Source organism: Numida meleagris, chromosome 32 (assembly GCF_002078875.1).
Source record: "Numida meleagris isolate 19003 breed g44 Domestic line chromosome 32, NumMel1.0, whole genome shotgun sequence".
In the NCBI taxonomy this organism is placed as follows: Eukaryota; Metazoa; Chordata; class Aves; order Galliformes; family Numididae; genus Numida; species Numida meleagris.
Genome location: NC_034437.1, coordinates 1,297,793 through 1,311,825, shown reverse-complemented (window position 1 = coordinate 1,311,825; position 14,033 = coordinate 1,297,793). Strand labels below are relative to the sequence as shown.

Genomic DNA, 14,033 nt, shown 5'->3' with positions numbered 1-14,033 from the left:
TGGGGGAACCAAAAACAACAAAAAAACTATAAAAAAGTGAGGGGGGGAAAAAAAAAAAAAAAAAAAAAAGTGGAGGACCCCGAGACAGCTTTGGATTCACAGTGGAATAGAAACGAAAACCGCCGGCGGCGTGCGCGGGACGGGGCGGGCAGAAAGCACCCACTGCGCCCGAGGAGGGGGCACAGAGCACGGGGAGGGAAGGGGGGAGCGCTCGGAGCCCCCGGGGTCACAACCGCGGCCGTCGTGTCCTGTGGGGCTGGGGACGGAGAGCGGTGCTGGGTGGCACCGGGCGGCCCCTGCCCCAGCGCAGCCCCTTGGTGGGCACGGCCCTTCCGTGGGGCACCGCGAGCACGGAAGCGAAACCAACCCAAGGATGGAAGCGCTGCTGTGCTGGGCGCGGTGCGTCCCAGTCCCATCTCTGGGGGTCTCGGCTCGGGGGGGGGAACAGCGGAGCCCAAAGCACCGGCACCGGGACCGCAGCGCAGGGCAGCAGTCGTGGGGATGGACGGACACACGGACGCGCGTCCCGGGGGCGAAAGCGGTGACCGAAGTGGGGCCAGGAGCATCCGCGTCCGCTTCCTCACCCCTCTTTGTGCAACTGGAGCGGCTGCGGGGCTGCGGCGATCCCCGTGGGGAGAGGAGCTGGGCTGCGGCGCGGCCCCGTAAACATTCGCCGCGTTAAAAAATAATAATTAAAAAACAAAAACTAAAAACAAAACAAAACAAAACCCCAAGTCTTCCTCTGTGTCCGAGATGAAGGGGACGAGGGTCCCTGCGGGGGCAGCGGGGCACCCCAAGCAGCTCTGCAGGGACCTGGCCCCCAGGCTCCGTGTCCCCGTGTCTGTCCGTCCGTCTGTCCCCTCGGTGCCCCAAGCAGCTTTGTGGGGACGTTGCCCACGGGCTCCGTGTCCGTGTGTCTGTCGGTCTGTCTGTCCCCTCGGCGCTCCATGTGCCATTGTCTGTACAAGCGGCCCCCGCTCCTCCTTCCCACTCCCCCATTCAATAGCGTCGGGGCAGCGCTGCGCCACGGAACATCCTCAATAAATAATGGGGGTTGGGGGGCTCACACCCCCTGCGGGGGGTCCTCAGGGCTGGGCGCCTCGTGGGGGGCCGCGGGGCCGAGCGATGCAGCGCAGCTCTGTGCAGCCTCCAGCCCCACACCTTTCACCCCATCCCCTTTGCTCGGGGCAGGGTCAGCTCGGCCGCACGGCGCAGCGGGGCCGCTCCCGCTGTCCTTGGGGCACTCCTCGGCGCCGCTCTCGCCCTTGGGGCCCAGCACGGAGCGCGGCTCCACCTGGTAGTACAGCAGCGGAGCAGCGTTCAAGTAGGGCTGCGCGGCCGCGGGCTGCTCGGCGCCGTCGGCGAAGCACAGCACGGAGGATCCCGGAGGCAGCTGCGCTTGGATGAGGATGGGAGCCGCCAGCCCCGGGCACAGCGCCTCGGGCACGGCCAGCGGCTCCTCCAGGATGCAGACGCCGACGCTCTCCACGCCGGAGCCGCCGCTCGAGTCTTCCTCGGCCTTCAGCCTCTCCAGCTCCTCGGCGGTCTGCAGGTGCATGACGGCTGTCTCGTTCTCGGCCATGAACTCCTGGAAGTCCTGCGTCTCCGGGGGCTGCGCGCCGGGGGGCCAGGCGCTGCCCGAGCCCTGCAGCTCCTCGTCGCCGGGCCGCGCGCCTTGCCGCTTGTTCTCCAGCTCCAGCTTCATGATGGTGTGGAGGTAGTGAGTCCGCACGCGGATGGGGTTGAACTCGATGCGGCCGGCCATGTTCCCGCAGCCGTCCCTCGAGCAGCCGCAGGGGAAGGACATGCGGTCCACCTGTGGGGACAGCGAGGCTGCCGGAAGCGGTGCTCTGCCTCCAGCCCTGCACGGCGCCCCGAACGGAAAAGGAGCTCCACAGAGAAGGTCTCGGTGGCCAACAGGGGACTGCGAGCCAGCAGCGTGTCCTGCTGGCCAGGACGGCCCATGGTGGCCAACAGGTTGGCCAATGGTTGACTCAGAGTTGATCATGAGCCCGCACTGCACCCTGGCGGCCAAGAACACCAATGGTGTCCTGGTTAGCCAATGGTTGATCAGTGGTTGACCAATGGTTGACCCTAAGCCAGCAGTGTGCCCCGGTGGCCAGAAATGCCAATGGAGTCCTGGCTGGACAACAGTTTATCAGCAGTTGACCAACAGCTGACCGCAAGCCAGCAGTGTGCCCTCATGGCCAAGACCACCACTGGTGTACCTGCTGGCCAACAGTTGACCACGAGCTAGCAAGTGAGCCCTGGTGGCCAAAAATGCCAATGGAGTCCTGGTTGGCCAACGGTTGGCCACAGAGTGACCATGAGCCAGTACTGTGTCCTGGTGGCCAGGAAGGCCAGTGGCATCCTGGTGGTTGGCCAACAGTTGACCACGAGCCAGCAGTGTGGCTTCATGGCCAAGAAGGCCAATGCTGTACTGGTTGGCCAATGGTTGACCACGAGCCAGCAGTGTGCCCTGGTGGCCAAGAAGGCCGACGGTTCCTTGGGGGTCACTGCAGCGTGCAGCCAGCAGAGCAGGGAGATGCTCCTTTCTGGAGAGATCCAAACCTGCCTGGCCACAGTCCTGTGCCTCTGCTCTGGGGGCTGGATGGGGGACACCAGAGGTCCTTTCCAGCCCTACCGCTCTGTCACTCGCCACTCACCTGGCACTTGATGCCCGCCTGGCTGCAGGCGCAGGCCTCGGGGTCGCAGTACAGGCGGCAGTCACAGCCGCACTCCTCCCGTGACAGGCGGATGGCACGCAGCTCCTGCTTCTCCTCTGCGTCGATGCGGTGCACGCCAGAGGCACGGAGCAGCGCCCGCCGCTGCTTGGTGGGCAGAGGTTGCAGGAAGAAGTAGTCGTCCACCTCCACGTTCTCCACGTCGATGTCGTCGTCCGAGATGTCCTCCAGCGTCAGCCCCTCCGCCTCCTCCGACTCCACCGTGCCGTTCTTGGTGAGCTGTGGGGTGGGGACAGCGCTCAGAGCGGTGCTGGGAGGCTGCAGAGCCCCGGTCCAGCGCAAGGGGACTCCACTGGGTCCCCTATATCCCAGAATCGTTAAGGTTGGAACAGACCTCTGAGACCACCCAGTCCAACCCCAACCCATCCCAGAGCCAGCGGGAAGGAGCACGCCATGCCCACGGGACTCCAGATTTACAATAAAGGGAGGAGAGCAACGCTGCAGCGTTTGGAGGAGGGCACCTCTGCTGACTTCCCTCCGTGCTGGAAACAGCTCAAGAAAAGGAGGTCACTGCTTCCCAAAATACCGGGGCTCGGAGAGAGCCGAGCGGCAGCTGCAGGTTTTGGGATCAGAACGAAGCTAGCAACCATGACAGAAACGCTTCAAGGAGGGGGGAAGCACAGAGAACCCCTGTGATAAATGTGGGGACTGATCCCCATCACCACCCTATCCATGATGTGCTCCATCAATAGCATAAGCAGCAGAGAAGGTCAAATTTAGCAAAAATACTTAAAAAAGAGGTGTTGGCTCTGTGTCCCTTTGCCAAATGTTGTCATGGCGGCAGCCGCTGCCTGATTAATCCCTGAGTCGTGTCGCATCAAATGAAGCCCAACCCTAGACAGTGCCTGGGGAACCCGTAATGGGGCCAGGCTGGAAAAAGGGCCAGGCTGGGATCTGGTCTCAGGCACCACAACCTTCCAGACTGGAATTTCCAGCAGAGAAGTTTGGAAGGAGAGCTCTGTGGAGAAGGACCGGGTGACCATGAGCCAGCAGTGTGCACTGGTGGCCAAGATGGCCAATGGTGTTCTGGTTGGCCACTGGTTGATGAACAGTTGACCAACGATTGACCAACAGTTGACCATGAGCCAGCAGTGTGTCCTGGTTGACCAACAGTTGACCAATGGTTGACCATGAGCCAGCAGTGTGGCTGACCAACAGTAGACAAGTGGTTGATCAACAGCTGACCAACAGTTGACAAGTAGTTGACCAACGGTGGATCAGCGGTTGTCCATGAGCCAGCAGCGTGTCCTGGTTGACCAACTGTTGACAAGTGGTTGACCAACAGTGGATCAATGGTTGACCAACAGTTGACCATCAGCCAGCAGCGCGTCCTGGTTGACCAATGGTTGGCCATGAACCAGCAGTGTACCAGGGAGGGCGATGCCCGGCCATACCTTCATCTTCTTGGCGTGCAGCTTCTCTTCCTTGAGGTGCTCGCGCAAGATCTCGCGGTGGTTCACCTCCTGCTCCTGCGCGAACTCGCACAGCGTGTAGCTGCGCACCGAGTTGTGCCGCGGGGCCATGCCGAGCGAGCTGCCGCCCTGGCTGGGCACGCTGGTGAAGCCCTGGCGCCGGGCGAAGTAGTACACGGTCACCTGGTCGAAGCGCACATTCTTCCTGCGCAGCTGCTTCTGCCGCTTCAGGATGGAGGTGGCTGCAGGGAGCGAGACCGAGGGAATGGGAACGGGAACGGGAGAGGGAACAGGAATGGGAGCCCTGCCACCTCCTGGTGGAATGGGTTGGGGTGGAAGGGAGCTGGCTTTGCTGCAGCCCCAAGCAGGTGTTGGTGACTCAGCTGCGCCCACATGGGCTGCGTGCTTCTTCCCAATACTGTCGGGACAAACCCCATTAGTTCCAAGGCCCCATAAATTCCGATACCCCCAAGTATTTCAGTAGGGGCAAGCAATGGAGGGGGCTGGGAAAGGTCCAGGAGAGGTGTTAGCTGGACCCTGGTTTGTGGACCAATGTGTGCAACTGTGAGGGGTATGCGTGGGGAGAGCAAGGCCAGCACCACCTCACAGCCGGGGACTGTCCCCCATCCCTGCCCCATCCCCATGCCCTGTCCCCTCACTCTCTCACCATTTGGTGTCCCCATTCCCTGTCCCCACCCCCATGCCCTGTCCCCTTACTCTGTCCCCATCCCCTATACCCCATCCTGTCACTGTTTCCTGTCCCCATCCCTGTCCCCTCACTCTGTTTCCTGTCCCCACGTTCCATCCCCATCTCTGTCCCCTCACTGTCACTGCTAGCTGTCCCCACGCCCTCTCCCCTTCACTTTGACACTCTTTCCTGTCTCCATGCCCTGTCCTCTCACTGTCACCATTTGCTGTCCCTGTGTCTCATCCCCATCCCGTGTGCCCATCCTTGTCCCCTCACTGTCACTGTTTGCTGTCCCCACGTCCCATCCCCACTCTTGTCCCCTCATTGTCACTGTGCCCACCCCCATTCCCATTCCCCACCCCCAGTCCTTTCATTGCCACCATTTGCAGTCCCCATGCCACATCCCCACGCCCTGTCCCCTCACTGTCACTCTTCTGTCCCCACACTCCATCCCCTCACTCTGTCACTGCTTGCTGTTCCCAGGTGCCACACTCACGGATGAAGCCACCGTCCCCATCCCCACGCCACGTCCCCGTCCCACTCACGGATGAAGCCGCTGGAGCTGGAGGGGTTGACGCTGTCGCAGCTGTCGGCGCTGTCGCTGTTGGAGATTTCGTCGTCCGAGTTGGACGCCGGGGAGCCCACGTCCGCATCCTCGAACTTCCTCTTGAGGCGGCCGCTCGCGATCGCATCCATCGGGATCGCATGGAGCTCCGGCACGCGGTGCGCGGGGGGGACGGCCGCCCGGGTCAGCGGGGACCTGTGGGATGGGCACAGTGGTGGGGGGGGGGATCCAGCCGTGCCCCCATACCCAGAGCAGCACCATGTGGCTTTCGGAAGCTCCGTAACCCATAAAGCACTGCCGGGCTGCAGAGCCGGGCACACAGCGTGGGGACGGGCAAAGCCGCCTTCCCCACCAAGCTCGCCGCTCTCTGCATCTCCTTCACCAAAATCCCAAAGCGTGGGATGTCCTCGGTGCACATCAGCTGTGCTTGGGGGGCGTGGGGACGCCGGGCTGGGGGATTCTGGGGAAGGGGGAATGGCAGAGCTGAGGGTGCGGGTACTCAGCCCCACTCTGCTTTGTGCTGTCACCGCAGCAGCACCGGTTCTCATGGCAACGGAACAAACGGCTCCGGAGAAAGCTGGCAGCGTCTGTCTGTCTGTCCATCCATCCACCCATTCACCTGCCCATCATTCATCCCCCCATCCCTCCCTCTGTCCATCCATCATCTGTTCATCTGTCCACCCTTCCATCATCCCATCCATTCTCCATTCATCCTTCTGCCTGTCCATCCTTCTGTCCTTCCCATCCATTCTCTATCCATCACCATTCGTCCATCCCTCCATCATCCTATCCATCCAACAGTCCATCATTGACCTGTCTGTCCATCCCTCCATCCTTCTGTCCATCCAATACTTGTCCATTCACTCCTCCATCATCCCATCCATCCTTCTGTCCACCCATCATCTGTCCATTCATCCATCCCTCCATCATCCCATCAATCCATATCTGTCTGTTCATCCTTCCATCATCTCATCCATCCTTCTGTCCATCCAGCCCTCCATCATTCCATCTATCCGTCATCCAGCTGTCCATCCTCCATCCTTCTGTCCATCATCATCCCCTCCATCCATCCCATCCATTTGTCCATCCTTCCATCATCTCATCCATCCTCCATCCTTCTGTCCACTATCAACCCTTCTGTCTGTCTGTCCATCCCTCCATCATCCCATCCATCCTTCCTTCTGTCCATCCTTCTGTCATCCCATTCATCCATTCTTCATGTCCCTGAGCACCTCCTCGTGCTGCCACCTCCCATGCAGGTGTGACACCGGCGGGCATGGATACAACCAGCACCACGCTCTGGCTGGGGCTCCTTTCCCAAAATGAGGGTGCTTGGGAAAGCGTTCTGGGCACGGAGGAGAGCGGCACAACGGCGCCAGAGGCGTCACAGAGCGATCGGCAGCAACGCAGCGGTGCCCGGGGTCTGCGGGAACAATGGGGCGCTCATACAGCCGGCGGCGTGGCCACGGGCTGGGGGCACTGACCCTGGTGGCCCTGATGGCTCCACTCTGATTTCAGTGAGAGGGAATTGGACCAAATTGGGAAATGAGTTCCTTTGCTTGTGGAGCCGTGGAGCTTTCCGTGCTGAGCTCCACGGGCAGCCACCACTCGACAGAAATTCTCCTCCTTCCCTCTGTGAAACTGCACTGAAAGGAGCTCATCTGAAAAGATTCGTTCTTCCACGTCAGCACATCTGCCACTGCCTTTGGGAACGGGAGCAGGGAGGGGGGGGACATGAGAAATGGGGCCGGTGGGATGAGGGATGCTCCACGTCCTGCTGTGAGGCTCCAAACCTTGTCCACCCGTTGGCAGAGCCGTTCAGTGAGCCCAGGTTAGTCCTGCTGGTTGCCCAGCAGCTGACTGTAAGCCAGCGGTGAGCCCCAGTGGCCAAGAACGCCAGCGGTGTCCTGGTTGACCAGTGGTTGGCCCATGGTTGACCAAAAGCTGACCATGAGTCAGCACTGTGTCCTGGTGGCCAGGAACACCAATGGTGTCCTGGCTGGACAGCTGTTGACCAAAGGTTGACCAATAGCTGACCAGAAGTTGACCACAAGCCAGCAGTGTGCCCTGGTGGCCAGGAAGACCAATGGTGTCCTGGTTGACCAGTGGTTGGCCCATGGTTGACCAAAAGCTGACCATGAGTCAGCACTGTGTTCTGGTGGCCAGGAACACCAATGGTGTCCTGGCTGGACAGCTGTTAACCAAAGGCTGACCAATAGCTGACCAGAACTTGACCACAAGCCAGCAGTGTGCCCATGGTGTCCTGGTTGACCAGTGGTTGGCCAATGGTTGACCATAATCTGGAAGTATGCCCTAGTGGCCACGATGGCCAATGGTGTTCTCGTTGACCAGTGGTTGACCACGAGTTGATCAACAGTTGACCATGAGCCAGCAGTGTGCCCCAGCAGCAAAGAACACCAGCGGTGTCCTGGTTGACCAGTGGTTGGCCAATGGTTGACCAAAAGCTGACCATGAGCCAGCAGAGTGGCCCAGTGGCCAAGAGGGCCAATGGTGACCAACAGGTAGACCAATGGTTGACCACAGGGTAACCACGAGCCAGCAGTGTGCCCCAGTGGCTGAGAGGGCCAAATGTTCCTTGGGGGGCATTGCACAGAGCGTGGCCAGCAGGGCAGGGAGGTGCTCCCCCCTCTGCTCTGCATTGTGGAGGCCCCATCTGGAGCACTGGGCCCAGTGCTGGGCTCCCCAGTTTGGGGCAGACTGGGAACTGCTGGAGGGTCAGATGAGGACCTGCAGGGTCCCTTCCAGCCGCCGCAGCTCTGGGACTCTGGGGTCCTACAGCTCCCCCAAGGCGCTGCAGAACATCCCAGGGCAGTAGAGGGCGTGACAGAGCCAGCAGCACCTCCAAGTCCCACAAATAAAGCGAAAAAAACAGGGGCTCACCCCAAGAACCCCAGAGAGGAACTGGGAGCGGTCCCAGCGCCAGACTGGAGGCATTCACCCATCTCAGAGCCTGGTGCTCCCCAAGGGCAGCATGGGGCAGGAGCGGCGAGAACCAGGACCACTTCCAGCGCTATGGGGCACAGCTCCACTCCTCAACCACAGAGGATTCCCTAAAGGATTCACCCTCATCTCCGCAGCCAAAGATTTAAGAGCTGCTCCTGCTCTGAAGGATGCTGAGCATCGGCGGATCCCTCCTTGGGATCAGGGATCCCCTCTTTGGGATCGGTGTTCCTACAGCTGAGCCCCGTGGATGCTCGGGGCTGCAGCTCCCGCAGCGGCGGCGGCGCTTACACAATGCGCATCGCAATGAGCAGCGGAGCCCGGCCCCGAATCACAGCGCTGCTGGAGGGTGTGGGGAGACCGGGCAGCCCTAAAAAGCAGGGGGGAATAAGGGGGGGGTCCTAAAAAGCAGGGGGCAAAAAAAGGGGTGTCCTAAATAGCTAGGGACTAAAGGAGGGGTCCTGGAAAAGGGGCAGCCCTGAAGGAATGGGGGTCAAAAGGGAGCAGGGTCCTAAAAAGCAGGGGTCTGGGGTGGGGATGGTGGGAGCAAAAAGGGTGCCCTGAAAAGCAGGGGGCTATAGGAGGGGGAGCCCAAAAAGATGGGGACAAAAAAGGTGGTCCCAAATAGCAGGGGGCTAAAGGAGGGAGGCCCCCCCAAAAAGATGGGGGGCCAAAAAGGGGGGGGGATGAGGGGGAGAGGACCTCAGAACCTCAGGGTGCATCAGAGCTCAGACCCCACCATGATCCCCATCTCCATGGCGGGGTCCCAAGGAGCCCCCCCATCCCTCACTCAGGGTCTCCTCCATCCCCCTCCCTTCTGAGGCACTTTTTGGGGGTCACCCCTCCCCACAGAGCGCCCCATGGGCACCTCAAGAGCCACAGGGTCCCCCACACGGCTCCACCTTTAGCACCTCCAACCCCCCCCCAGTCGTAGCTCCCCTGCCCCCTACAGCCCCTAAAGATCCCATTTTCAAGGCCCCCATCCCCTGCAGGGCTACCATAGCCCTATGGGCCTCCTATCTCCCCACAGGACCCCATCTTTAAAACCCTCCCGCCCCATACAAGCCTCTGATATCCCCCACAGGCCCCACATTCCCTATAGGCCTCCCATAGCCCCTACAGGCTCCTGTCTCCTATAGGTTCGCATCTGCAAGTCTCCCATTTCCTATAGGCCCCCTACATCCCCCACGGGCCCCAACTTCATGGCCCCCCCACCTCCTACGTCCCCTACAGGCTTCTGTTCTTAAGGACCCCCTCCCCTGCAGGCCTTCCATAGCCCCTATAGACTTCCACCTTTACTCCCACCCCCTAAAGGTCTCCTACAGCCCCACAGGCCTCCATCTTCAAGCCCCCCTCCCCCCACCTCCTACATCCCTTATAGGCTCCTATTTTTAAGGCCCCCCCATCCCCCTATAGGCCTTCTATGCCCCACATAGGCTGCTACTTCTAAGACTCCCCCTCCCACCCCTACAGGCCCCCTACAATCCCTATAGGCCCTCACTTCAAGGCCCCCAACCCCGCAGGCCTCCTGTCGCTTCCATCTTTCCATCTTTAGCCCTCCCCCAAACTGCAGACCCCCCCCATCCCCTATATGCTTCCATATTTAAGGTCCCCTACATTACCTATAGGCCTCCTACATACCCTATAGACTTCTTATTCCCTCTGTAGCCCCACATCCTCCGGACACCATCCCCTATAGGTCTCCTATATGCTTCCATCTTCAAGGTCCTCACCTCTTAGAGACCTCCTATAGCACCTATAGGCTCCCATTTTCAAGGCCCTCATCCCCTACACCCCCTATATCCCTCCATCCTTAAGGCCCTCACCTCTTAGAGACCTCCTGCAGCCCCTACAGACTCCAGTTTTCCAGGCCCCCCACCCCCATCCCCTAAAGGCCTCCTCCATCCCCTATAGGCCTCAATCTTCAAGGCCCCATCTCCTATAGGTCTCCTATACCCTTCCATCTTCAAGGCCCTCATGCCCTACACCCCCTATATCCCTCCATCCTTAAGGCTCTCACCTCTTATAGACGTTCTATAGCCCCAAGAGGCTTCTGTTTTCCAGGCCCCCCGTCCCCTATAGGCTCCCCACATCCCCTATATCCCTCCATCTTTACGACCCTCACCTCCTATAGACCTCCTGCAGCCCCTTTAGGCTCCCATTTTCCAGGCCCCCCATCCCCTACAGGCCTCGTACACCCCCTATAGGCCCTTTACCCCCCCACAGGTCTCCATCTTTAAGGTTCTCACCTCTTATAGACCTCCTACTGCCCCTATAGTCTCCCATTTTCCAGGTTCCCCCATCCCCTATGGGCCCCCTACAGCCCTATAGACCTCCACCTTCAAAGTCTCAACCCCTTCATCCCCTATATCCCTCCATCTTTAAGGCCCTCACCTCCTATAGATCTCCTACATCCCCCATAGGCTCCCATTTTCCAGGCCCCCCATCCCCTCCAGGCCTCCATCTTCCAGGCCCCATCCCCTACAGACCACCTACAACCCCCAAAGGCTCCCATCTTCAGGGCCCCCATCCCCTATAGATCCCCTATAGATCCCCTATAGATCCCCTATAGATCCCCACGCCCCACCCCCACAGGCCCGGCCCCACACTGCCCCCCTCCCCCACTACAGCCCCCCCGGGGCCCGGCCCTGCACCCCGTGACCCCATCCCCCCACTCACCGGCTCCGCGGGGCGGCGGTGCTGGGCGGGGGGCGGCCCGGGGCGCCGGTTCGAGGCCCGAGTGCGGCCGCGCGGACCGCCCCGCCGCCGTCTGCCGACAACAATGGGGCCGCGCCTTATATACCCCGGGTCACGTGACGGCAGGCCCCGCCTCCCCTCGCCCACGGGGATCTCGGGAAAGCGAGGCCGGGCGGGGCGCGATGGGAAACGGAGTGCGGAAGTGAGAGCGAAGCACGGGGGAGGGGGAGGGGAGGAGGAGGAGGAGGAGGGGAGGAGGAAGGCCCGGGCCGCCGCCGGAGTCTAGACGGAGATTAACGCGGCGGGGAGCGGCAAAAACCGCCTTAAAGGGGAAATAATGGGACAGATGTGGGGCAGAGAGAGCACCGCGCCCTGCAGCCCCCCAGCACTCTCCCCTCGGCTTAAGGCTTAGCTCATTAACCAGATAATTAACTGACGAGCAGGTCGAGGTATCCTGTGCAGGCGCCATCGGGCGGCCGTCCTCGTGTCCCCATCCCCAGCCCGCTGACCCCCACATTCCCAGCCCGCAGCTCCGTGCCCCACACACAGCTCGTGTCCGTACAAAACTTTACCGCTGCCGTACGGCTCCGTTACAGAACGGCGTTAAAACACAACCCTGCCCCCCCCTTCCACCCCGAGGTACCAAACCACGCACACAAGGCAGCACCCAGCTCCTTGCGTGATGGAGGCGGCTCCGGTTCTCCTTTCCCAAGGGTCTCCCACTGAGCCGAGATGAGCCGAGCCTCCCGTTGACATGAGATGAGTCTCCCATGGAGCTGAGTCCCTTGGAGCCTCCAGTTGAGTTCCCATTTGAGTCTCCCGTTGAGTTGAGCTGAGTCTCTCATTGAATTTCCCGTTGAGCCGAGTTTCCCATCGAGTCTCCCACTGAATTGAGCTGGGTCTCCCATTGAAGACTCCCATTGAGTTGAGCTGAGCTGAGTCTCCCATTGAAGTCTCCCATTGAGCCGAGCTGAGTCTCCCACTGAGTTTCCCACTGAGCTGAGTCACACACCGAGCTGAGCTGGCTCCTGTCGAGCCTCCCCTGGAGCTGAGCTCAGCCTCCCGTTATTGAGCTGGGCCTCCCTTGAACTCAGCTCACTCCTCCCCACCTCCACCTGCAGAGCCGGGTCAGCAGGACGCAGCGGCAGCAAACAGCTCAGCACGCAGATACAAACTTCAACCAAGCTTCAAACTTCCAACCAAGATGTCTGAATCTTTCTTTCACTTGAAACCATGAAAACGTGCGGAGAAGAATCCCCCAGACCAACCACGTCAGCTGCTCCTCTCTCCAGCTTCATTTCACCCCGCATTCTGCTCCAGCTTTTCTCATCTGTGCCAACGAACGCTGACGGGGGAGGGCAAGGAGCGCGAGGAGCAGCTGCTTCTGGGAACTCCCGTGTGGAGCTGGGCTCGATCCTTGTGGGTCCCTTCCAACTCGGGGACGGCAGCACAGCACCTCCACGGCGGAGGAAAGGAGAGAAAGCCTAACACATAAACTTCCATGAAACACGACAGCGCACCGAAATCCTGACGAAAATCCCTCCCAGCCCTCTCCTACCGCTCCCTGCGTGCGTTCGAGGCCCGCTCAGCTCCACGGGGCCAGCTGGGAGCGCCGGGCTGGTTTCGTCCACGTCCCCTCCCCAGTCTCAGTGTCACAGGAGCTGCTGCCTCCCAGAAGAACAGAGCAACGGAAAAACCCTCGCGCGGCTCCGAGGTCCCCGGGGTGAACTGTGCCCATCGCTGCGTGAGAGCGCGACACCGGTGCTGGCACGCTGTGAGGGCGAGGGGGGGCCGAGGAAAGGGCTGAGAACCAACAGCTCCGGGGCTTTGAGAAGGTGAACGGGAGCCTCCGCATCTCTGCTCTCGTGTCCTGGTGCTGGAAGGGAGGGGGCTTCACGTGCGATGAGAGGAGCTGGGGCTGCTCCCCATCCCGCCCCCTGCTACTTCAGGATGATGTGGTAGCTGTCGTTGGTTTCGGCTGCAAAAAGAAGGGAAGCTCATGAGACGCCGCCCGCAGCGAAGACCTGGCGCCGAGGAAGAGCAGCCGCTCACGCACCTTTCATGGTGTCCAGAACAAAGCAGGACTCGTCCTGGAAGTTCTGAATCATCTGAAAGAAACCACAACGCAGCTGAGTCCGAGGCTGCACCCAAACACGGGGCAGCGCCGGGAGCCGCTGGGGCGGCAGCGCCGTGTCTGCGAGCGGGAAGGGCACCCACAGCAACATTCATGCCTTCCTCCATCGCTCCACAGCTGCAGATCTGAACCTGCAAGCCAAGGGAAAGCGCTCCGACTCCGCGGCACGGTCTGAAAGCAAAGCCCTCTCCCAGCAAAGCAGAGCAGGGACAGCTGTGCCCCTACCGACCCCACCCCGGCTCTATGTGAGTGCTGCCAGCAGCAGGGCAGCGTCCCCAGCGCTGTCCAACACCCTCAGCTCTGCAGCTTCAGCAATTAACTCTTAGGAAACAGCAGCAAACGAGAGGGGCCCACCCTGAGGCCCTGCTGGTGCAGCCTTTGGGGGCTGGACTCGAAGCGGTGTGTAAGACGGGAAAAGGGGCAGCGAGGGGTCATTACCTCGTCGCTGATCAGCACGTGTATCCCCGTCGGACCCTGCTTGTAAATCTGGCTGATCTGCTGCGAGGAGATGCTGAAGAGCTGAGCCAGCTTCTCCGTCAGCTCCACCGCTGTCAGCTCCTCCAGATAGATGGCGTGGTACACTGCAAGGACAAGAAGCGCTGCAGCGACGAACCACGAGCCTGCAGAGAGCAGCCATGCTGAGCGGGGAGCGGGCGGGCAGGGCAGCACTGAGAGCAGTGAGCACTGCTTGGGCTGCAAGGGACCTTAAAGATCACAGAACTGTAGGATGGCTGGGATGGAAGGGTCCTGAAAGATCACAGAGCCACTGGAGGGTTGGGTTGGAAGGGTCCTGAAAGATCACAGAGCCACTGGAGGGTTGGGTTGGAAGGGT

General features: G+C 60.8%; 3 protein-coding genes across 3 annotated transcripts in view; 1 reads left to right on the top strand and 2 right to left on the bottom strand.

Annotated features, from left to right (window-relative positions):
- The window catches only part of LETMD1 (LETM1 domain containing 1), a 30,948-nt gene extending 24,959 nt beyond the window's left edge, over nt 1-5,989 (top strand). The window contains exon 7 of the mRNA XM_021379122.1: nt 5,328-5,989. Within this exon, the coding sequence (XP_021234797.1) occupies nt 5,328-5,395 (68 nt within the window). The 3' untranslated portion in view covers nt 5,396-5,989. The remainder of the gene's footprint in view (nt 1-5,327) is intronic.
- Nucleotides 71-5,653, bottom strand: CSRNP2 (cysteine and serine rich nuclear protein 2). Its single transcript, XM_021379119.1, is given in 5 exon segments — nt 71-1,816; nt 2,667-2,963; nt 4,139-4,398; nt 5,390-5,597; nt 5,600-5,653. Coding segments are annotated over 5 exon segments (1,572 nt in total). The 3' UTR covers nt 71-1,063.
- The window catches only part of TFCP2 (transcription factor CP2), a gene marked incomplete in the record, with an annotated part of 12,779 nt that continues 10,363 nt past the window's right edge, over nt 11,618-14,033 (bottom strand). The window contains 3 exon segments of the mRNA XM_021379120.1: nt 11,618-13,045; nt 13,124-13,175; nt 13,640-13,782. Coding sequence (XP_021234795.1) covers nt 13,008-13,045; nt 13,124-13,175; nt 13,640-13,782 — 233 coding nt within the window.